Source organism: Salmo salar, chromosome ssa27 (assembly GCF_905237065.1).
Source record: "Salmo salar chromosome ssa27, Ssal_v3.1, whole genome shotgun sequence".
In the NCBI taxonomy this organism is placed as follows: Eukaryota; Metazoa; Chordata; class Actinopteri; order Salmoniformes; family Salmonidae; genus Salmo; species Salmo salar.
In genome coordinates, this window is record NC_059468.1 from 19394845 (window position 1) to 19415068 (window position 20224).

The 20224-nt window shown below is 42.7% G+C and overlaps 1 protein-coding gene across 8 annotated transcripts in view; it reads right to left on the reverse strand.

The window, feature by feature from the left end:
* Positions 1-20224, reverse strand: part of LOC106588628 (receptor-type tyrosine-protein phosphatase U) — a 283920-nt gene that overhangs the window by 52996 nt on the left and 210700 nt on the right. For all 8 annotated transcript variants that reach the window (XM_045709320.1, XM_045709318.1, XM_045709315.1 and 5 more), the window contains exons 12-14: positions 10857-10959; positions 8773-9064; positions 4115-4151 (exon numbers count right to left, since the gene is read on the reverse strand). In XM_045709320.1, the coding sequence (XP_045565276.1) occupies positions 4115-4151; positions 8773-9064; positions 10857-10959 (432 nt within the window). The remainder of the gene's footprint in view (positions 1-4114; positions 4152-8772; positions 9065-10856; positions 10960-20224) is intronic.

Consider the following 20224-nt stretch of genomic DNA (forward strand, 5'->3'; position numbering starts at 1 on the left):
GAAGACAGCTAATCCTGGAGGGGGAAATCAATCATTTCCAGGCCCAGGGACATGTACTAGTCTGTGGCAACCTAAATGCCAGAACCGAACAAGAACCTGACACCCTCAGCACACAGGGGGACCAACACCTGCCTGGAGATGACAGCATTCCGTCCCCCATACGCCCCCCTAGACACAACTATGACAACATAACCAACAAAAACAGGTCACAACTCCTGCAGCTCTGTTGCACGCTGGATATGTACATAGTCAATGGTACTCTTCGAGGAGACTCCTATGGTAGGTACACTTATAGCTCATCTCTTGGCAGTAGTACTGTAGACTACTTTATCACTGACCTTGACCCAGAGTCTCTCAGAGCATTCACAGTCAGCCCACTGACCACAGATCACAGCAAAATCACAGTCTACATGAACAGAGCAACACTCAGTCATGAGGCATCGAAGCCAAAGGAAATTAATAATATTAAGAAATGCAATTGATGGAAGGAATGTAGTGTGGAAATTTACCAACAAACAATTAGGCAACAACAAATTCATCCCTTTAAGACAACTTCCTGGACAAAACTTTCCACTGTAATAGTGAGGGTGTAAACTTGGCAAAAGACAATCTACACAGTATATTTGACTTCTCAGCTTCCATATTAAAGATTTCAAACAGAAAACTGAAGAAAATTAACAGCAATGACAAATGATTTGATGAAGAATACAAAAACCTAAGAAAGAAATTGAGAAACCTGTCCAACCAAAAACATAGAGACCCAGAAAACCTGAGTCTACTCCTTCACTATGGTGAATCACTAAAACAATACAGAAATACACTACAGAAAAAGAAGGAACAGCATGTCAGAAATCAGCTCAATGTAATTGAAGAATACATAGACTCTAACCACTTCAGGGAAAATTGGAAAACACTAAACAAACAACAACACGAAGAGTTATCTTTCCAAAATGAAGATGTATGGGTAAACCACTTCTCCATTCTTTTGGCTCTATAACAAAGAACAAACAGCAAAAACCTATATATGATCAAATACAAAGCTTAGAATCAACTACTAAAGACTACCAGAACCTACTGGATTCCCCAATTACATTGAATGAACTACAGGACAAAATACAAACCCTCCAACCCAAAAAGGCCAGTGGTGTTGATGGTATCCTCAATGAAATGATCAAATATACAGACAACAAATTACAGTTGGCTATACTTAAACTCTTTAACATCATCATTAGCTCTGGCATCTTCCCCAATATTTGAAACTAAGGACTGATGACCCCAATCCACAAATTGGAGACAAATTTGACCCCAATAACTACAGTGGGATATGCGTCGACAGCAACCTTAGGAAAATCCTCAGCAGATTCGTACATTTCCTCAGTGAAAACAATGTCCTGAGCAAATGTCAAATTGGCTTTTTACCAAATTACCATATGACAGACCACATATTCATCCTGCACACCCTAATTGACAAACAAACAAACCAAAACAAAGGCAAAGTCTTCTCATGCTTTGTTGATTTAAAAAAAGCCTTTGACTCAATTTGGCATGAGGGTCTGCTATACAAATGGTTGGGGGAAAAACATACGACAATATAAAATCCATGAACACAAACAACTGTGTGGTTAAAATTAGCAAAAAACACACATTTCTTTCCACAAGGCTGTGGGGTGAGACTGGGATGCAGCTTAAGCCCCACCCTCTTCAACATATATATCAACACATTGGCGAGGGCACTAGAACAGTCCGCAACACCCGGCCTCACCCTACTAGAATCTGAAGTCAAATGTCTACTGTTTGCTGATGATCTGGTGCTTCTGTCACCAACCAAGGAGGGCCTACAGCAGCATCTTCTGCAGATTCAGATTCAGCCAGACCTGGGCCCTGATAGTAAATCTCAGTAAGACCAAAAAAGGTCCAGTCACCAGGACCACAAATACATAGTCCATCTAGACACCGTTGCCCTAGAGCACACAAAAAACTATACATACCTCGGCCTAAACATCAGTGCCACAGGTAACTTGCACAAAGCTGTGAACGATCTGAGAGACAAGGCAAGAAGGGCCTTCTATGCCACCAAAAGGAACATAAAATTCGACATACCAATTAGGATCTGGCAAAAAAAATACTTGAAACAGTTACAGAACCCATTGCCCTTCATGGTTGTGACCAACCAAGAATTCACAAAATGGGACAAACCACAAATTGAGACTCGGCATGCAGAATTCGGCAAAAGTATCCTCCGTATACAACGTAAAACACCAAATAATGCATGCAGAGAAGAATTAGGCCGATACCCGCTAATTATCAAAATCCAGAAAGGAGACGTTAAATTTTACAGCCACCTAAAAGGAAGTGATTCCCAAACCTTCCATAACAAAGCCATCACCTACAGAGAGATGAATCTGGAGAAGAGTCCCCTAAGCAAACTGGGCCTGGGGCTCTGTTCACAAACAGACCCCCAGGACAGCAACACAATTAGACACAACCAAATCATGAGAAAACAAAAATATAATTACTTGTCACAAGGAAAGAATTAACAAAAAAACTGAGCAAACTAGATTGCTATTTGTCCCTAAACAGAGAGTACACAGTGGCAGAATACCTGACCACTGTGACTGACCCAAACTTAAGGAAAGCTTTTACTATGTACAGACTCAGTGAGCATAGCCTTGCTATTGAGAAAGGTCACTGTAGGCAGACCTGGTTCTCAAGAGAAGACAGGCTATGTCACAGTCGTCGTAAGGAGTGGACCAAACTGCAGCGGGTATATTGAACATCTTCTTTTTATTTTGAAGGAAAAAAATCGAAAACACTAAACAAGCGACGAAAACAGTCCCGTAAGGTGCACAGACTAAACAGGAAACAACCACCCACAAACACAAGAGAAAACTAACCCACTTAAATATGGCCTCCAATTAGAGGCAACGACAACCAGCTTCCTCTAATTGGAGGTCGTTACAAAACCCAAACATAGAAATAGAAAAACTAGAAAAACACATAGAAATAGAAAATATAGAACATAAACCAAAAACCCCGAAACACACAAAACAAACACCCCCTGCCACGCCCTGACCAAACTACAATAACAAACAAGCCCACAAAATGAGGTGGAAACTGAGCTGCACTTCCTAACCTCCTGCCAAATGTATGACCATATTAGAGAAACATATTTCCCTCAGATTACGCAGATCCACAAAGAATTTGAAAACAATCCCAATTTTGATAAACTCCCATATCTACTGGGTGAAATACCACAGTGTGCCATCACAGCAGCAAGATTTGTGACATGTTGCAACAAGAAAAGGGCAACCAGTGAAGAACAAACACAATTGTAAATACAACCCATATTTAGGTTTATTTATTTTCCCTTTTTTAACTTGAACTATTTGCACATCGCTACAACACTGTAAATAGACATAACGTGACATTTGAAATGTCTTTATTCCTTTGGAACTTCTGTGAATGTAATGTTTACTGTTCATTTTTGTTGTTTATTTCACTTTTGTTTATTATCTATTTCACTTGCTTCGGCAATGTTAACATATGTTTCCCATGCCAATAAAGCCCCTTGAATTTAATTGAAAAAGAGAGAATTCCAGTATACCCTTCCTCCTGAACCTCTCTCTTTGCCACCACCACAGGAACAGCACCAATCTCTCCTCTCCTCTCTTCTCCTCCCTCCATTCACCATGCCACCCTGTCACCGTCACGTACCAAATGAAGGGTACTATAAATATCCTGCCGAGAACTCTTCTCTGTGTACACCCACAGCTCCTCTGCCTGGGTGGTGTGTAGCGCCAGCAGACAATGGCGAGAAGAGACCCCTTGATGTCAGGACGCTTCAAATAACAAAGAGAGCGCAGGAAGAGAGAGAGAGAGAGAGAGTAAGAGAGCAGGGAGAGGAGGCCTCCCTCTCCCTCTCTCTCTCCCTCTCTCTCTCCCTCCAAGTGACAGGGACGCTTTCAAACCACATCAGAGTGCATATGAAGCATCATGGAGCATAGAAGATGTAAACACTGCTTTGCCACAAAGTATTGTTATGTAGTCTATTTCTCAATGCATGCCTCTCAATGATGAAGATCGAAGAAGATAGAACGGAACGATCTGAACGTACCTTTACGGGCAATCCGGATGCAGTTAATTCTCGTCTCCTGAAACAAGAATGGGAGGTTCATTAGCTTGGGATAACCACAACCAAAAATCTATTTTTTAAGCATAGAACAGGTGTCAGAGCGTGTGTATCTGTGTGTTTGTGTCTGTCTGTCTGTCTGTCTGTCTGTCTGTCTGTCTGTCTGTCTGTCTGTCTGTCTGTCTGTCTGTCTGTCTGTCTGTCTGTCTGTCTGTCTGTCTGTCTGTCTGTCTGTCTGTCTGTCTGTCTTAGTCACCTAGACACTTTGTGTTTTAAAGCACAAAATAGCTAATTAATGAATGAATGGATGGGTGTGTGAATGAAATGTCCTCTGTTCTCATCAATAACATCCGGTCCCCTGGCCCACTCAACCCATTACACACACATTCGTACGCACGTACATGTACGTGCATATGTGTCTGTGCGCTACAGTGTTTTATAAAGAACTGATTGCACCAATCTTGCTGTCTTTCAAGCTCCAGTAAAGACATATCCGTCAAAGCAATTACAGTTCAGTAGCAGCAGCAGCTGTCAGAGCCATGGTTCTGGAAACCTACAGCTATTTATCTTGAATAATTGTCAAATAAATAATGTGCGTTCCCCCTTTTTACAGACTCGAATAGCCAAGTTTTATAAACAGATTGAGATAAACTGCTCAGGGCAGACAGAGAAACAATAATCTACAAGAATTATAATATTCCAATGTTGTTATGAGCTTCTGTGTCAGGATGAAATAGTGTGGTGGCTAAGAGTGCTCTGAGAGGACACATCTCTAACTCAGGTAAATACACAACTATAACACACACACACACACACACACACACACACACACACACACACACACACACACACACACACACACACACACACACACACACACACACACACACACACACACACACACACTACACCTACCACAATTCCTACCCAGCCAATCACAGTGATACCAGAGACACATTATCAAACATTATCATGCTAAATCAGGTATTCAATCTAATCTGGGCTCTGAGATTGGAGTCAGAACCCTTTTACCTCAGCGCCTACTAACTTACCTTTTTAAATGAAAACCTGTTTTTCGAGTGGGTCTGTATCCGCCAAACTCTTAGTCATGGAGATATAAGTTGCATTTACACACAATTCTCAGATTATTACAGTCCCACCTGCTGATATGTCATGTGTCACCTCTGTCAAGGTTGACATGACTCTGAGTCTCAGCACTTTTTGGCATAAAAACATAAATCCAAAATGGCACCCTATTCCCTATATAGTGCACTACTTTTGACTCTGGTCAAATGTCATTTGGACTTAGCCATAGCATTCTACTGACTGCTGATGACACCTCCTTGCCTGATATGTTCTGATGTTATTTATAGAATGATCCTCAGATATGATATGCCAATATTATCAGCCAATATCAGAGGTTGAGTGGCAGGTAGCTGGTAGCACCTGTCACAATAGTGTACAGTAGCATTTCAAGATCCTGAAGCTGACTATGCTGTTCACTATCATTAATATTGCATCAACAGAAAATTGGGGAAAGGGTCAATTGATTTGAGCCTATTCCATGCAAGAAATTGCCAAGAAACTCTCGTACAACGCTGTGTACTACTCCCTTCACAGAACAAAGCAAACTGGCTCTAACCAGAATAGAAAGAAGAGTGGGAGGTCCCGGTGCACAACTGAGAAAGAGGACAAGTACATTAGTGTCTAGTTTGAGAAACAGACGCCTCACAAGTGCTCAACTGGCAGCTTCATTAAATAGTGCCCGCAAAACACCACTCTCAATGTCAACAGTGAAGAGGCGCCTCTGGGATGCTGTCCTTCTAGGCAGAGTTGAAAAGAAAAAGCCATATCTCAGACTGGCAAATAAAAAGAAAAGATTAAGATGGGCAAAAGATCACAGATACTGGACAGAGGAACTCTGCCTAGAAGGCCAGCATCACGGAGTCACCTCTTGACTGTTGACATTATGACTGGTGTTTTGCGGGTACTATTTAATGAAGCTGCCAGTTGAGCACTTGTGAGGCGTCTGTTTCTCAAACTAGACACTTTAATGTACTTGTCCTCTTGCTCAGTTGTGCACCGGGGCCTCCTGCTCCTCTTTCTATTCTGGTTAGAGCCAGATTGCGCTGTTCTGTGAAGCGAATAGTACACAGCGTTGTACGAGATCTTCAGTTTCTTGGCAATTTCTCGCATGGAATAGCAATCATTTCTCAGAACAAGAATAGAGTTTCAGAAGAAAGCTCTTTGTTTCTAGTCATTTTGAGCCTGTAATCAAACCCACAAATGCTGATGCTCCAGATAATCAACTAGTCTAAAGGCCAGTTTTATTACTTCTTTAATCAGGACAACAGTTTTCAGCTGTGCTAACATAATTGCAAAAGGGTTTTCTTATGATCAATTAGCCTTTTAAAATGATAAACTTTGATTAGCTAACACAACGTGCTATTGGAACACAGGAGTGAAGGTTGCTGATATTGGGCCTCTGTACGCCTATGCAGATATTCCAATACAAATCATCCGTTTCCAGCTACAATAGCCATTTACAACATTAACAATGTCTACAGTGTATTTCTGATCAATTTGATGTTATTTTAACAGACAAAAAATTTGCTTTTCTTTCAAAAACAAGGACATTTCTAAGTGACCCTAAACTTTTGAACATTAGTGTATTTTTATTTGTTTAACACTTTTTTGGTTGCTACATGATTCCATATGTGTTATTTCATAGTTTTGATGTCTTCACTATTATTCTACAATGTAAAACATAGTAAAAATAAAGAAAAAACCCTAGAATGATTGTGTCCAAACTTTTGAATGGTACTGTATATTCGAGTCAGCCTGGATTGCGATGAGTGTGTGTGTGCGTGTGTGTCTGTGCGCTTCAGTGTTTTATAAAGAACTGATTGCACCAATCTGGCTGTCTTTCAAGCTCCAGTAAAGACATATCTGTCAAAGTAATTACAGTTCCATTCAGTGGCAGCAGCAGCTCTCAGAGCCATGGTTCTGGAAACCTACAGCTAATTATCTTAAATAATTTTCAAATAAATAAATCATGTGCTTTCCCCATTTTTACAGAGCCAGTGAACAAGCACACACACACACACACACACACACACACACACACACACACACACACACACACACACACACACACACACACACACACACACACACACAAATCCAGGCTGACTCGTATAGCCAAGTTTTATAAACAGATTTAGATAAAACTGCACGGAGGGCAGACAGAGAAACAATAATCTACATGAATTATAATATTCTAATGTTGTTATGAGCTGCCGTGTCAGGATGAAATAGTGTGGTGGCTAAGAGTGCTCTGAGAGGACTCATCTCTAACTCAGGTAAATACACAACTATAATAACACCACAGTAACAATGACACACACACACACCCACACACACACACACACACACACACACACACACACACACACACACACACACACACACACACACACACACACACACACACACACACACACACACACACACACACACACACACACACACATACATATACACAAACCTAAAACACATTTAATTGGGTATTAAGGGAGGAGTGATTGGCTTTAATGACCGATAGTTAAGACAGACAGGAGACTACAATCAGATTGTGATTCAGAGGGACAGAGACACTGAGGGTCCTTAACTTTAGCCAAGTGTGGTTAGTCATACCAGCCTTACAACCTATGGAGCATTATCCTTAACTTCAGCCTTCTAACCTGTAGACCTTTACCCCTACTGCATCTAGCAACCACTTCGGAAGAACATGTTTGACCAGTTCTGCCCTGTGACTCTCTCTGATGCATTTTGACCCAGGAGTTTGCAGTACAACTATCGACGACACCGTTTCCAACCTGCCTTGATGCACACCTTATATTAAATATTTGTTATAAATCTGTAGCTACCAAAGTCATATAGTCATATATACGGTACATATGAGGCGTGATAACCAACTCTCTGCAGCCAGGCAGATCATACTGTAGTCATTTAGCTCCATATGGGCTTCATGATTTAAACAGCATTTATTTAGTCACACCTGGGCCCCTACTGTCCTCCTATTATCTATGCTTGAATCTCATTTCAGACTTTCCTCTCGACAGACTTTCCTTTTTGTCAGCAGGCTCTGAGAGGAGACATGCAGAGAGAAGGGAAGGGAAGGGGAGGAAGGGGAGAGAAGAGAAGGAGGAAGGAGAGAAGGGAAGGAAGGGGAAGGGAAGGAAAGGAAGGGAAGGGAAGGGAAGGAGGAAGGAGGAAGGGAAGGAAGGGAAGGGAAGGAGAGAAGGGAAGGAAAAAAGAAGGAGAAGGGAAGGGAAGGAAGGGAGGAAGGAAGAAGGGAAAAAGGAAGGGAAGGAAGGGAAGAAAAGGAAGAAGGGAAGGGAGAAGGAAAGATAGAGAGAGTTGGGCCAAAACAGCCTGAGGTTCAGAGCTGAAGGTCCTTTCTCCTACAGCCAGCCATGCACAGTGTTACTTTCTCAATTCAATAACACTTGATTTGTTCAAAGGGACTGCAGCTTAGTCTGGTCCCCTGATCTGTTTGTGCTGTCTTGCCTCCTCCTATGGCATGTTTGGCAAAGACTACAGACTTGACTCTGGCTTTATTGACAGGTCTATAAACTCACCCCTCTGAAGTTGCTTATAGCCTGGAAGAAGACTAGGTAGTTCTTGGAGGGGTCCAGGGGAGTGTTCCAGTAGCCGTTATAGGTGTGGTTGTCCCCTACGGTGAACGGAGTGGCCTCAGGGAGACTGGAGGGGGGCAGCTCAGCCGTGTAGTAGTGAGGCGTCCCCTTAGACTGGGCCTCTACCTGGGACGCTGGCACAGGGAAACAGTCTGAACCGCTACCCAGCTCCCTCCTCCTCCTCCTCCTGATCCGCCTAGAACCGTCCTCTTCTACGACCACCACCTGGTATGCACTGGGGGGAGAGGAATGACAACATACTGATAGGTGATAACTACGCTGGAAACAGTTGGCGATCTTAAAGGGGCAATCTGCAGTTGTTAAATCCATTTTTGGACTTGTAAAGGTGTTATATGTTTTATTTATTTTATTTTATTTACTTCACCTTTATTTAACCAGTTAGGCAAGTTGAGAACAAGTTCTCATTTACAATTGCGACCTGACCAAGATAAAGCAAAGCAGTTCGACAACATACAACAACACAGAGTTACACATGGAGTAAAACAAACATACAGTCAATAATACAGTAGAAAAATAAGTCTATATACAATGTGAGCAAATGAGGTGAGATAAGGGAGGTAAAGGCAAAAAAGGCCATGGTGGCAAAGTAAATACAATATAGCAGGTAAAACACTGGAATGGTAGATTTGTAGTAGAAGAAAGTGCAAAGTAGAAATAGAAATAATGGGGTGCAAAGGAGCAAAATAAATAAATAAATAAATACAGTAGGGGAAGTGGTAGTTGTTTGGGCTAAATTATAGATGGGCTATGTAAAGGTGCAGTGATCTGTGAGCTGCTCTGACAGCTGGTGCTTAAAGCTAGTGAGGGAGATAAGTGTTTCCAGTTTCAGAGATTTTTGTAGTTCGTTCCAGTCATTGGCAGCAGAGAACTGGAAGGAGAGACGGCCAAAGGAGGAATTGGCTTTGGGGGTGACCAGAGAGATATACCTGCTGGAGCGCGTGCTACAGTTGGGTGCTGCTATGGTGACCAGTGAGCGGAGATAAGGGGGGACTTTACCTAGCAGGTCTTGTAGATTACCTGGAGCCAGTGGGTTTGGCGACGATTATGAAGCGAGGGCCAGCCAATGAGAGCGTACAGGTCGCAGTGGTGGGTAGTATATGGGGCTTTGGTGACAAAACGGATGGCACTTTGATAGTCTGCATCCAGTTTGTTGAGTAGGGTATTGGAGGCTATTTTGTAAATGACATCGCCGAAGTCGAGGATCCGTAGGATGGTCAGTTTTACGAGGATATGTTTGGCAGCATGAGTGAAGGATGCTTTGTTGCGAAATAGGAAGCCAATTCTAGATTTAACTTTGGATTGGAGATGTTTGATGTGAGTCTGGAAGGAGAGTTTACAGTCTAACCAGACACCTAGGTATTTGTAGTTGTCCACATATTCTAAGTCAGAACCGTCCAGAGTAGTGATGCTGGACAGGCGGGCAGGTGCAGGCAGCGATCGGTTGAAGAGCATGCATTTAGTTTTACTTGTATTTAGGAGCAGTTGGAGGCCACGGAAGGAGAGTTGTATGGCATTGAAGCTCGTCTGGATATGTACCCAATGATTCGTGAAAATATAACTTATAAATGCCTCATGTGCTTAGTTCAAATGTCGTACCCCATCAGAATCCAAAATATAAGCTTGTTTTACGACAACGTTTGTAAACAAAGTAAATGTAAACAAACACTGTATAACCTCAAAACATGGTTAAGACTATAATTTTGATATCTTGGATGGTCAGTCATTGCATCCATAGCCCTGTCTATAAATTTGAGAGTGTTTACATTTTTCCAGGCCCATCCCTAAGCTTTATACTGAAACAGTGGTGAAGAGAATGCTTTACTGTTGTTCATGATTAAATAAAGGTGAAATAAAATAAGAAACATAAATAAAATTCCAATGACATGTTTATTCCAATGACATGTTTATCCATAACACTATTTTTATAAGTGCTACAGTGAGCAACGTGGTAGACATGAGTGACAGTTGTGTGAGGTCTATTACTGTGGTTAATACTGTGACTGTACCTGACTGGTGCTCCTCTGCCCAGCGCAGGTCTCAGCAGCACAGTGATGGTACTCTCTGACTCACTGAGTGGGGCTGGGACATCCTCATAGTCAAACACTGGGGCTGACAGAGGCAGCAGAGAGGAGGAGGGAGGGGGAGAGGGGTAGAGATGGAGAAGAGAGGGGGAGAAGAGGGAGAGAAAGAGGTGGAGCAGGGAAGTGTGGGTGTGTGAGAGAATAAGAGACAGAGAAAGAGAACGAAAATGAGAGAGTAAATAACAATTAAAAATCATATACAGTCAGGTCCATAAATATTTGGACATTTACCAAGTTCTTATCATTTTGGCTCTGTATACCACCACAATGGATTTGAAAGGAAACAATCAAGATCAGCTAAAAGTGCAGACTTTCAGCTGTAATTGGTGGGTATTTACATCCACATCGGATGAACGGTGTAGGAATTACAGCACTTTTTACATGTGGTCCCCCCAATTTTAGGGGCTCAAAAGTAATTGGACAAACTAACATGATCATAAATTAAATTGTGAGTTTTAATACTTGGTTGCAAATCCTTTGCAGTCAATGACTGCCTGAAGTCCGGAACCCATAGACATCACCAGATGCTGGGTTTCTTCCCCGGTGATGCTCTACCAGGCCTTTACTGCAGCTGTCTTCATTTCCTGCCTTGGGGCGTTTTTCCTCCAGCAAGTGAAATGCATGCTCAATTGGATTCAGGTCATTTGATTAACTTGGCCATTGCAGAACATTCCACTTCTTTGTATTGGGCTGCTTTCGCAGTATTCTTCGGGTCATTGTCCATCTGCACTGTGAAGAGCCATCCAATGAGTTTTGAAGTATTTGGCAGAATCTGAGCAGATAATATAGCTCTAAACACCAGAATTCATCCTGCTGCTTTTGTCAGCAGTCACATCATGAATACAAGGGAACCAGTTCCATTGGCAGCCATAGATTCACAGATGAGGTGGTATGCTTCGGATCATGAGCGGTTCCTTCCCTTCTCCATACTCTTCTCTTCCCATCATTCTGGTACAACTTGATCTTTGTCTCATCTATCCATAGGATGCTGTTTCAGAACTGTACAGGCTTTTTTTAGATGTTGTTTGGCAAACTAATCTGGTCTCCCTGTTTTTGATGCTTACCAATGGTTTACATCTTGTGGTAAACCATCTGTATTTACTCTGGTGAAGTGTTCTCTTGAATGTTGACTTTGACACAGATACACCTACCTCCTGGAGGGTGTTCTTGATCTGGCCAACTGTTGTGAAGGGGTTTTTCTTCACCAGGGAAAGAGTACTTCTTTCATCAACCACAGTTGTTTTCCGTGGTCTTCTGGGCATTTTGGTGTTCCGGAGCTCACCAGTGCGTTCTTTTTTTTAAAGAATATACCACATTGTTGATTTGACCACACCTAATGTTTTTGCTATCTCTCTGATGGGTTTGTTTTGATTTCTCAGCCTAATGATGGCTTGCTTCACTGGCAGTGACAGCTCTTTGGACATCATATTGAGGGTTAACAGCAACAGATTCCAAATGCAAATGCTACAGTTGAAATCATCTCCAGACGTTTTATCTGCTTACTTGTAAATTAACTAATGAGGGAATAACACACATGACCATGGAACAGCTGAGCAGCAAATTGTCCAATTACTTTTGGTACCTTAAAAAACATTTTTAAAAAGCTGCAATTCCTACAACGTTCAACCGATTTGGATGTAAATACCCTCAAATTAAAGCTGAAAGTTTTCATATTCATTATTTAATTTCAACTCCAATATGCTGTGGGAGACAGCTAAAATAATAAATACTTGGTCAATGTCCAAATATTTATGGACCTGACTGTATAGCACAGGAAGTGAGATAAAACTGTTATTCACATAGACAGCAAGAAGGACATTCCCATAGTTATTCACAGGGACGATAAGAATCCTCTGTAATTAGGACACATCTCACAGCCACACCTCCATGAACAAGACTGTAGACTGGATCAACAATACTGTGATGAGCGCCAGTGAACACACACACACACACACACACACACACACACACACACACACACACACACACACACACACACACACACACACACACACACACACACACACACACACACACACAATTGTGTTCCCGTTTCTGTTTACCGTTAAAAGACAATTAGCAAGGGAGCAGCCAGGCAATAAAAAAACATGAGGTTTCATAGTAAAGAAAGATGATTATTAATCAGCTAAACCAACAGCCTCTAAAATGAAAGGTAGACTCAGCGTAATGACGCTGCCACAAGCAGCACCACAGATATTGAGATTAGCAAAATACAAGATTTGGCTCTCACAAAGTCACACGCAGTATCTGCGCATGTGCAGGTGTTCGATTCACGCTGTTTACAGCATGGTAGACAGGGCACCAAAACAGCGGAGAAGTTGAACCGGGCGCTTCAGTGATCTTGGTTGTTGCAGAAATTGTTACCTGGTGTTGTCTTTAATTTTGGGTCAGAAAACGATGATAGAATATCAATGTACTCATAAACACCTCATTATAAAATGTACTCATATACACACACATGTATGAGAGCATGTATGAACATATACACCTGGCTCATGCTTGGCAGTCTTGCATTGTACATTGAGTTTAAACCCAAATACAGTATATTAGACAGAGTAATAGTTTAACATTCACATACATGGCTTCTACTAACTCAGTATAGAGAGCTCACATCCTGGTGTGTGTGTTTGAAATGAGAGCCTGAAGAACATGTGTAGTATGGCTGGATTCAATACCTTCAACAGCAGAATAGAAAACCAAGCCTTTGTAAATGTATGACCGAGGATGAAGGACAATGGATAGAACACACTTTAATTTATCATGTGTTTAAGAGGGCATGGTAGAGAAAGACATGAATAGAGTTAAGCGGATAGGAGAGAGAAAGAGAGGGAGGGAGAGAGGCTGAGAGAGAGAGAGAGAGAGAGAGGCTGAGAGAGAGATGAGACAGGTCAGAGGTGACAGTTGCAGTACTTTGTCCACTGCAGCTCACAGGTCAAGGGTCAAGCACTGACTGTGGTTCAATAGAGGAGACCTGTACAACCACACAAAAGTTAAGGAGAAAGACTGAGCCAGTGGGATTTAGTTAACCTGTTAGGGCTAGGGGGCAGCATTGACACGGCTGGATAAAAAACATACCCGATTTAATCTGGTTACCACTCCTACTCAGTAACTAGAATATGCATATACTTATTACATATGGATAGAAAACACCCTAAATTTTCTAAAACTGTTTGAATGGTGTCTGTGAGTATAACAGAACTCAAATGGCAGGTCAAAACCTGAGAGATTCCTTTACAGGAAGTGGCCTGTCTGACCATTTCTGGAACTTCTTTGCCATCTCTATCATTTACTAAGGATCTCTGCTCTAACGTGACACTTCCCACGTCGTCCATAGGCGCTCAGAGCCCGGGAAAAACAGAATGTCGTCATTCCAGCCCCAGGCTGAAACACATTATCGCCTTTCTCAAGTGGCCCATCAAGAGACACTAGCTTATGCGCGTGACCCCGACCGCCCCGCCTTTGGGATTTTTTCCTCTGTTTGCCGAAAAGGAGATTCCCTGTCGGAATTTTACCGCTTTTCTACGAGAAAAATGACGTAAAAATTGATTTTAAACAGCGGTTGACATGCTTCGACGTACGGCAATTGAATACTTTGAATTTTATTGTCAGGAATTGCGCCAAGCGCGCGACACTTCTTTAGTATTTCGGATAGTGTCTGGAACGCATACGAACAAAACGCCGCTATTCGGATATAACGATGGATTATTTTGGACCAAACCAACATTTGTTATTGAAGTAGACGTCCTGGGTGTGCATTCTGACGAAGACAACAAAAGGTAATGACATTTTTATAATAGTAAATATGATTATGGTGAGTGCTAAACTTGCCGGATGTCTAAATAAGCGAGCCCGTGATGCCTGGGCTATATACTTAGAATATTGCAAAATGTGCTTTCACCAAAAAGCTATTTTAAAATCGGACATATCGAGTGCATAGAGGAGGTCTGTATCTATAATTCTTAAAATAATTGTTATGCTTTTTGATTGAACAGTTTTTTTTAGTTACTGAGAAATCATGCGTTTTTTGTATAGCTTAATGTCCTTTTCCGCCCGCCATAACGGTTAACTTTAAAGAAACAATCTCTAATTTGTTTTACAGTCAAATGCTTCATTAATTGAAATGCCAATGAACAGCAGTGACAATTGCAGATTGTACCTTTAAAGGGGTGGAAAAGCCATTAATTAGCCTAAGGGTGCAAAAGATTTCTCTTGATTCGAAGCTGAAATACAATTGGACACCCAGGGGTTGTTATTGTCAGGTGCTTTAGAAAAGTGTAACAGTTTCAGAAAGCTCCCACACTGTGCTTGGAAATGATCATAAATGATCATCCTGGACTTGCTGTGACGCAGGTTGCATTCCGACCAGAAATACAACTTTCCCGAATTGGATCCTTTGTTCGTACACAACAAGGCAATTGATCTTATCCCAGAAGCTGCTCCAAGACGCCGCCGGCAGAGACTCGGTATTCGGAGTGGACTTCTAGTCCGACTCTGGAGGCGTGCACACCATCCACCGCTTCTGAATATATAACTCGCCAGTGTTCAGTTCCTGCACAATAAAGTAGACAAGCTCAGGGCAAGGATCTCCTTCCAGAGAGACATCAGGGACTGTGACATACTCTGTTTCATGGAATCATGGCTCTCTCCGGATATACTGTCGCCGTCCATACAGGCAGCTGGGTTCTCGGTACATTGCGCAGACAGGAATGAAAAACTCTTCGGGAAGAAGAAAGGTGTGATTGTGATACCGTACAGGAACTCAAGTCCTTTCGTTCACCGGACCTAGAATGCCTCTCAATCAAATGCTGACCGTATTACCTCCCAAGACAATTCTCTTCGGTTATAGTCACAACCGTGTATATTACCCCTCAAGCCACAACGGCCCTCAAGGAACTACACTGGACTTTGTGCAAACTGGAAACCGGATATCCTGAGTCCGCATTTATTGTAGCTGGGGACTTTAACAAAGCAAATTTGAGGAAAAAGCTAAGTTCTATCAACATATTGCATATAGTACCGTAAATTCCGGACTATAAGCCGCAACTTTTTCCCCAGGCTTTGAACCTCGCGGCTTAAACAATGACGCGGCTAATATATGGATTTTTCCCGCTTTCAATTTTTTATTTTTTTTAAAAACACATTCTGTGACGTGCTCAGTTTTTTGCCGGCATGAAGCTTTCATTAGACCAATGAAATTGCCGAATGGGTTAAGGTCAAACAACTTTTTTGTTTACTGTTTAGATTAAATCGAGCGCTCTCAAACTTCCCATCATTCTGATTACGGTAGTCATTTTGTCACCCTCATCATGGCAAAGACACGGAGAAATGCATATGATGCAGCTTTCAAGTTGAAGGCGATTGATCTGGCTGTTGGAAAAGGAAATAGAGCTGCTGCACGGGAGCTTGGTCTTAATGAGTCGACGATAAGACGTTGGAAACAGCAGCGTGAGGAATTGGCTCAGTGCAAAAAGACAACTAAAGCTTACTGCTAATTTTTTATTTTTTGTTACAAGCCGTGTTTCGTTAAAGCCTGTGTAAAGTTCATTTGTTTCAATGTACCGGTAGGCACCTGCGGCTTATAGACATGTGCGGCTTATTTATGTTAAAAATATTTATATTTTTTAAATTCAGTGGGTGTGGCTTATATTCAGGTGCGCTTAATAGTCCGGAAATTACGGTACTCGCACTTCAAAAATTCTCTACCAATGTTACTCTCCCTTCCGGGATGGCTACAGGGCACGCCCGCGCCCTCCCTTCGGCAAATCAGATCACAACTCCATTCTGATCCTCACTTTCTATAGACAGAATCTCAAAAAGGAAGCACCCGTGCTAAGGTCTATTCAACGCTGGTTTGACCAATCGGAATCCATGCTTCAAGATTGTTTTGATCACGCGGACTATGATATGTTCTGAGTTGCCTCTGAGAATAACATTGACGTATACACTGACACAGTGACTGAGTTCATCGGGAAGTGTATAGGGGATGTTGTTCCCACTGTGACTATTAAAACCTACCCAAACCAAAAACCGTAAACTGAAAGCGCGAAACATCGCATTAAACCATGGCAAGGTGACTGGGAATACGGTCGCATACAAACAGTGCAGTTATGCCCTCCGTAAGGCAATCAAACAGGAAAAACGTCAGTACAGTACAGAATCAAAGTTGAATCGCAATTCAACGGCTCAAACACAGGACTTATGTGGCAGGGACTCCAGAAAATCACGAATTACAAAGGGAAAACCAGCCACGTCACAGACACCAACGTCTTGTTCCTAGACAAGTTAAACACCTTCTTCGCCAGCTTTGAGGGTAACGCAGAGCCACTGAGGACTGTGAGCTCTCGTTCTCCGTGGCCAACGTGATTAAGACATTTAAGCGTGTTAACCCTCCCAAGGCTATCGGCCCAGACGGCGTCCCTACACGCATCCTCTGAGAATGCGCAGACCAGCTGGCAGGAGTGTTTACGGACATATTCAACCTCTCCCTATCTCAGTCTGCTGTCCCCAATGGCTTCAAGATGTCCACAATTGTTCCTGTACCCAAGAAAGAAAACAGAACTAAATGACTATCGCCCCATAGCACTCACATCTGTCATCATGAAGTGCTTTTAGAGGCTAGTTAAGTATCACACAGTGCATTCTGAAACTATTCAGACCCTTTGCTATGAGACTCGAAATTGAGTTCAGGTGCATCCCGTTTCCATTGATCATCCTTGAGATGTTTCTACAACTTGACTGGAGTCCACCTGTGGTAAATTCAATTGATTGGACATTATTTGGAAAAGCACAAAACTGTCTATACGACGTCCCACAGTTGACAGTGAATGTCAGAGCAAAAACCAAGCCATGAGGTCGAAGGAATTGTCCGAAGAGCTCTGAGACAGGATTGTATTGAGGCAAAGATCTGGGGAAGGTTACCAAAACATTTCTGCAGCATTGAAGGGCCCCAAGAATACAGTGGCCTCAATTATTCTTAAATGGAAGAAGTTTAGAACCACAGAGACTCTTCCTAGAACTGGCCAGCCAGCCAAACTGAGTCATCGGGGAGAAGGGCCTTGGTCAGGGAGGGGACCAAGAACCCAATGGTCACTCTGACAGAGCTCAGAGTTCCTCTGTGGAGATGGGAGAACCTTCCAGAAAGACAACCGTCTATACAGCACTCCACCAATTAGGCCTTTATGGTAGAGTGGCCAGATGGAAGCCACTCCTCAGTAAAAGGCACATGACAGCCTGCTTGGAGTTTGCCAAAAGACACCGAAAGACACTCAGACCATGAGAAACAAGATTATCTGGTCTGATGAAATCAATAATTAACTTTTTGGCCTAATGCCAAGCATCTTGTCTGGAGGAAACCTGGCACCATCCCTACGGTGAAGCATGGTGGTGGCAGCATCATGTTGTTGGGATGTTTTTCAGCGGCAGGGACAGAGAGACTAGTCAGGATTGAGGGAATGATAAACGGAGCAAAGTACAGAGAGTTCCTGATGAAAACCTGCTCCAGACCACTCAGGACCTCACACTGTGGTGAAGGTTCACCTTCCAACAGGTCATTAACCCTAAGCACACAGCCAAGACAATGCAGGAGTGGATTTGTGACAAGTCTCTGAATGTCCTTGAGTTGCCCAGCCAGAGCCCTGATTTGAACCCGACCGCACATCTCTGGAGAGAACTGAAAATAGCTGTGCAGCGACGCTCCCCATCCAACCTGACAGAGCTTGAGAGAATCTGCAGAGAAGAATGGGAGAAACTCCCCAACTACAGGTGTGCCAATCTTGTAGCGTCATACCCAAGAAGACTTGCGGCTGTAATCATTGCCAAAGGTGCTTCAACAAAGTAAATGGTCTGAATGTTTACAGTATGTAAATGTGATTGAAATTCTTTTTTTTTTACACATTCGCAAACATTTTTTAAAACCTGTTTTTCCTTCGTCATTATGGGGTATTGTGTGTAGACTGATGAGGAAAAAAATAGATTTAATACATTTTAGAATGAGGCTGTAACGTAACAAAATTTGGACGAAGGGGTCTGAATACTTTCCAAATTTAATGTATCACCTCCACCTTACCTGACACCCTAGACCCACTTCAATTTGCATACCGCTCCAATAGATTCACAGGCTCCCTGTTCACTCATGACTGCTTAGTCACGCACACCTCCAACTCAATCATCAGGTTTGCAGACGACAGAACAGTAATAGGCTGATTACCAACAATGATGAAACAGCCTCCAGGGAGGAGGTGAGGGCCCTGGTGGAATGGTGCTAGGAAAATAACCTCTCCCTCAACGTCAACAAAACAAAGGAGCTGATCGTGGACTACAGGAGACCGCAGAGGGAGCACGCCCCCATCCACATCGACGGGACCGCAGTGGAGAAGGTGAAAAGTACACATCACTGACAATCTGAAACGGCCCAACCACACAGATGTGTGGTGAAGAAGGCGCAATAGCGACTCTTCAACCTCAGGAGGCCCCTAACACCCTCAAAAACTTTTACAGATGCACCATTGAGAGCATCCTGTCAGGCTGTATCACCGCCTGGTACAGCAACTGCACCGCCCGCCACTATAGGGCTCTCCAGAGGATGGTGTGGTCTGCCCAGCGCATCACCGGGGACACACTTTCTGACCTGCAGGACACCTACAGCACCCGATGTCACAGGAAGGCCAGAAAGATCATCAAGGACATGAACCACCCTAGCCACGACCTGTTCACCCCGCTATCATCCAGAAGGTGAGGTAAGTATAGGTGATCAAAGCTGGGACAGAGAGACTGAAAAACAGCTTCTATCTCAAAGCCATCAGACTTTTAAATAGCCATCAGTAGCCGGCCCCCACCCAGTACCATGCCCTGAACTTGGTCACTGTCACTAGCCGGCTACCACCCGGTCACTCATAGATGCTAATACCCTATGTACATACTGTAGACATGGAATCACTGGTCACTTTAATAATGGAACACTGGTCACATACTGTTTTACTCATTTCATCTGTATATACTGTATTCTACTGTATTCCAGTCAATGCCACTCCAACATTTCTCATCCTAATATTTGTATATCTCTTAATTCCATTATTTTACTTTTAGATGGTGTGTACTGTTGTGAATGGTTAGATAATACTGCACAGTTAGAGTTAGGAACTCATGTATTTTGCTACACCGGCAATAACATCTGCTAAATAGGAGTAACCAATAAAAAACAGATTTGATTTGATTTAAAACAACACGAAAATAAGTATGGGATACATTGCAAGCTTGGTGTGTGGGAGAAGGGA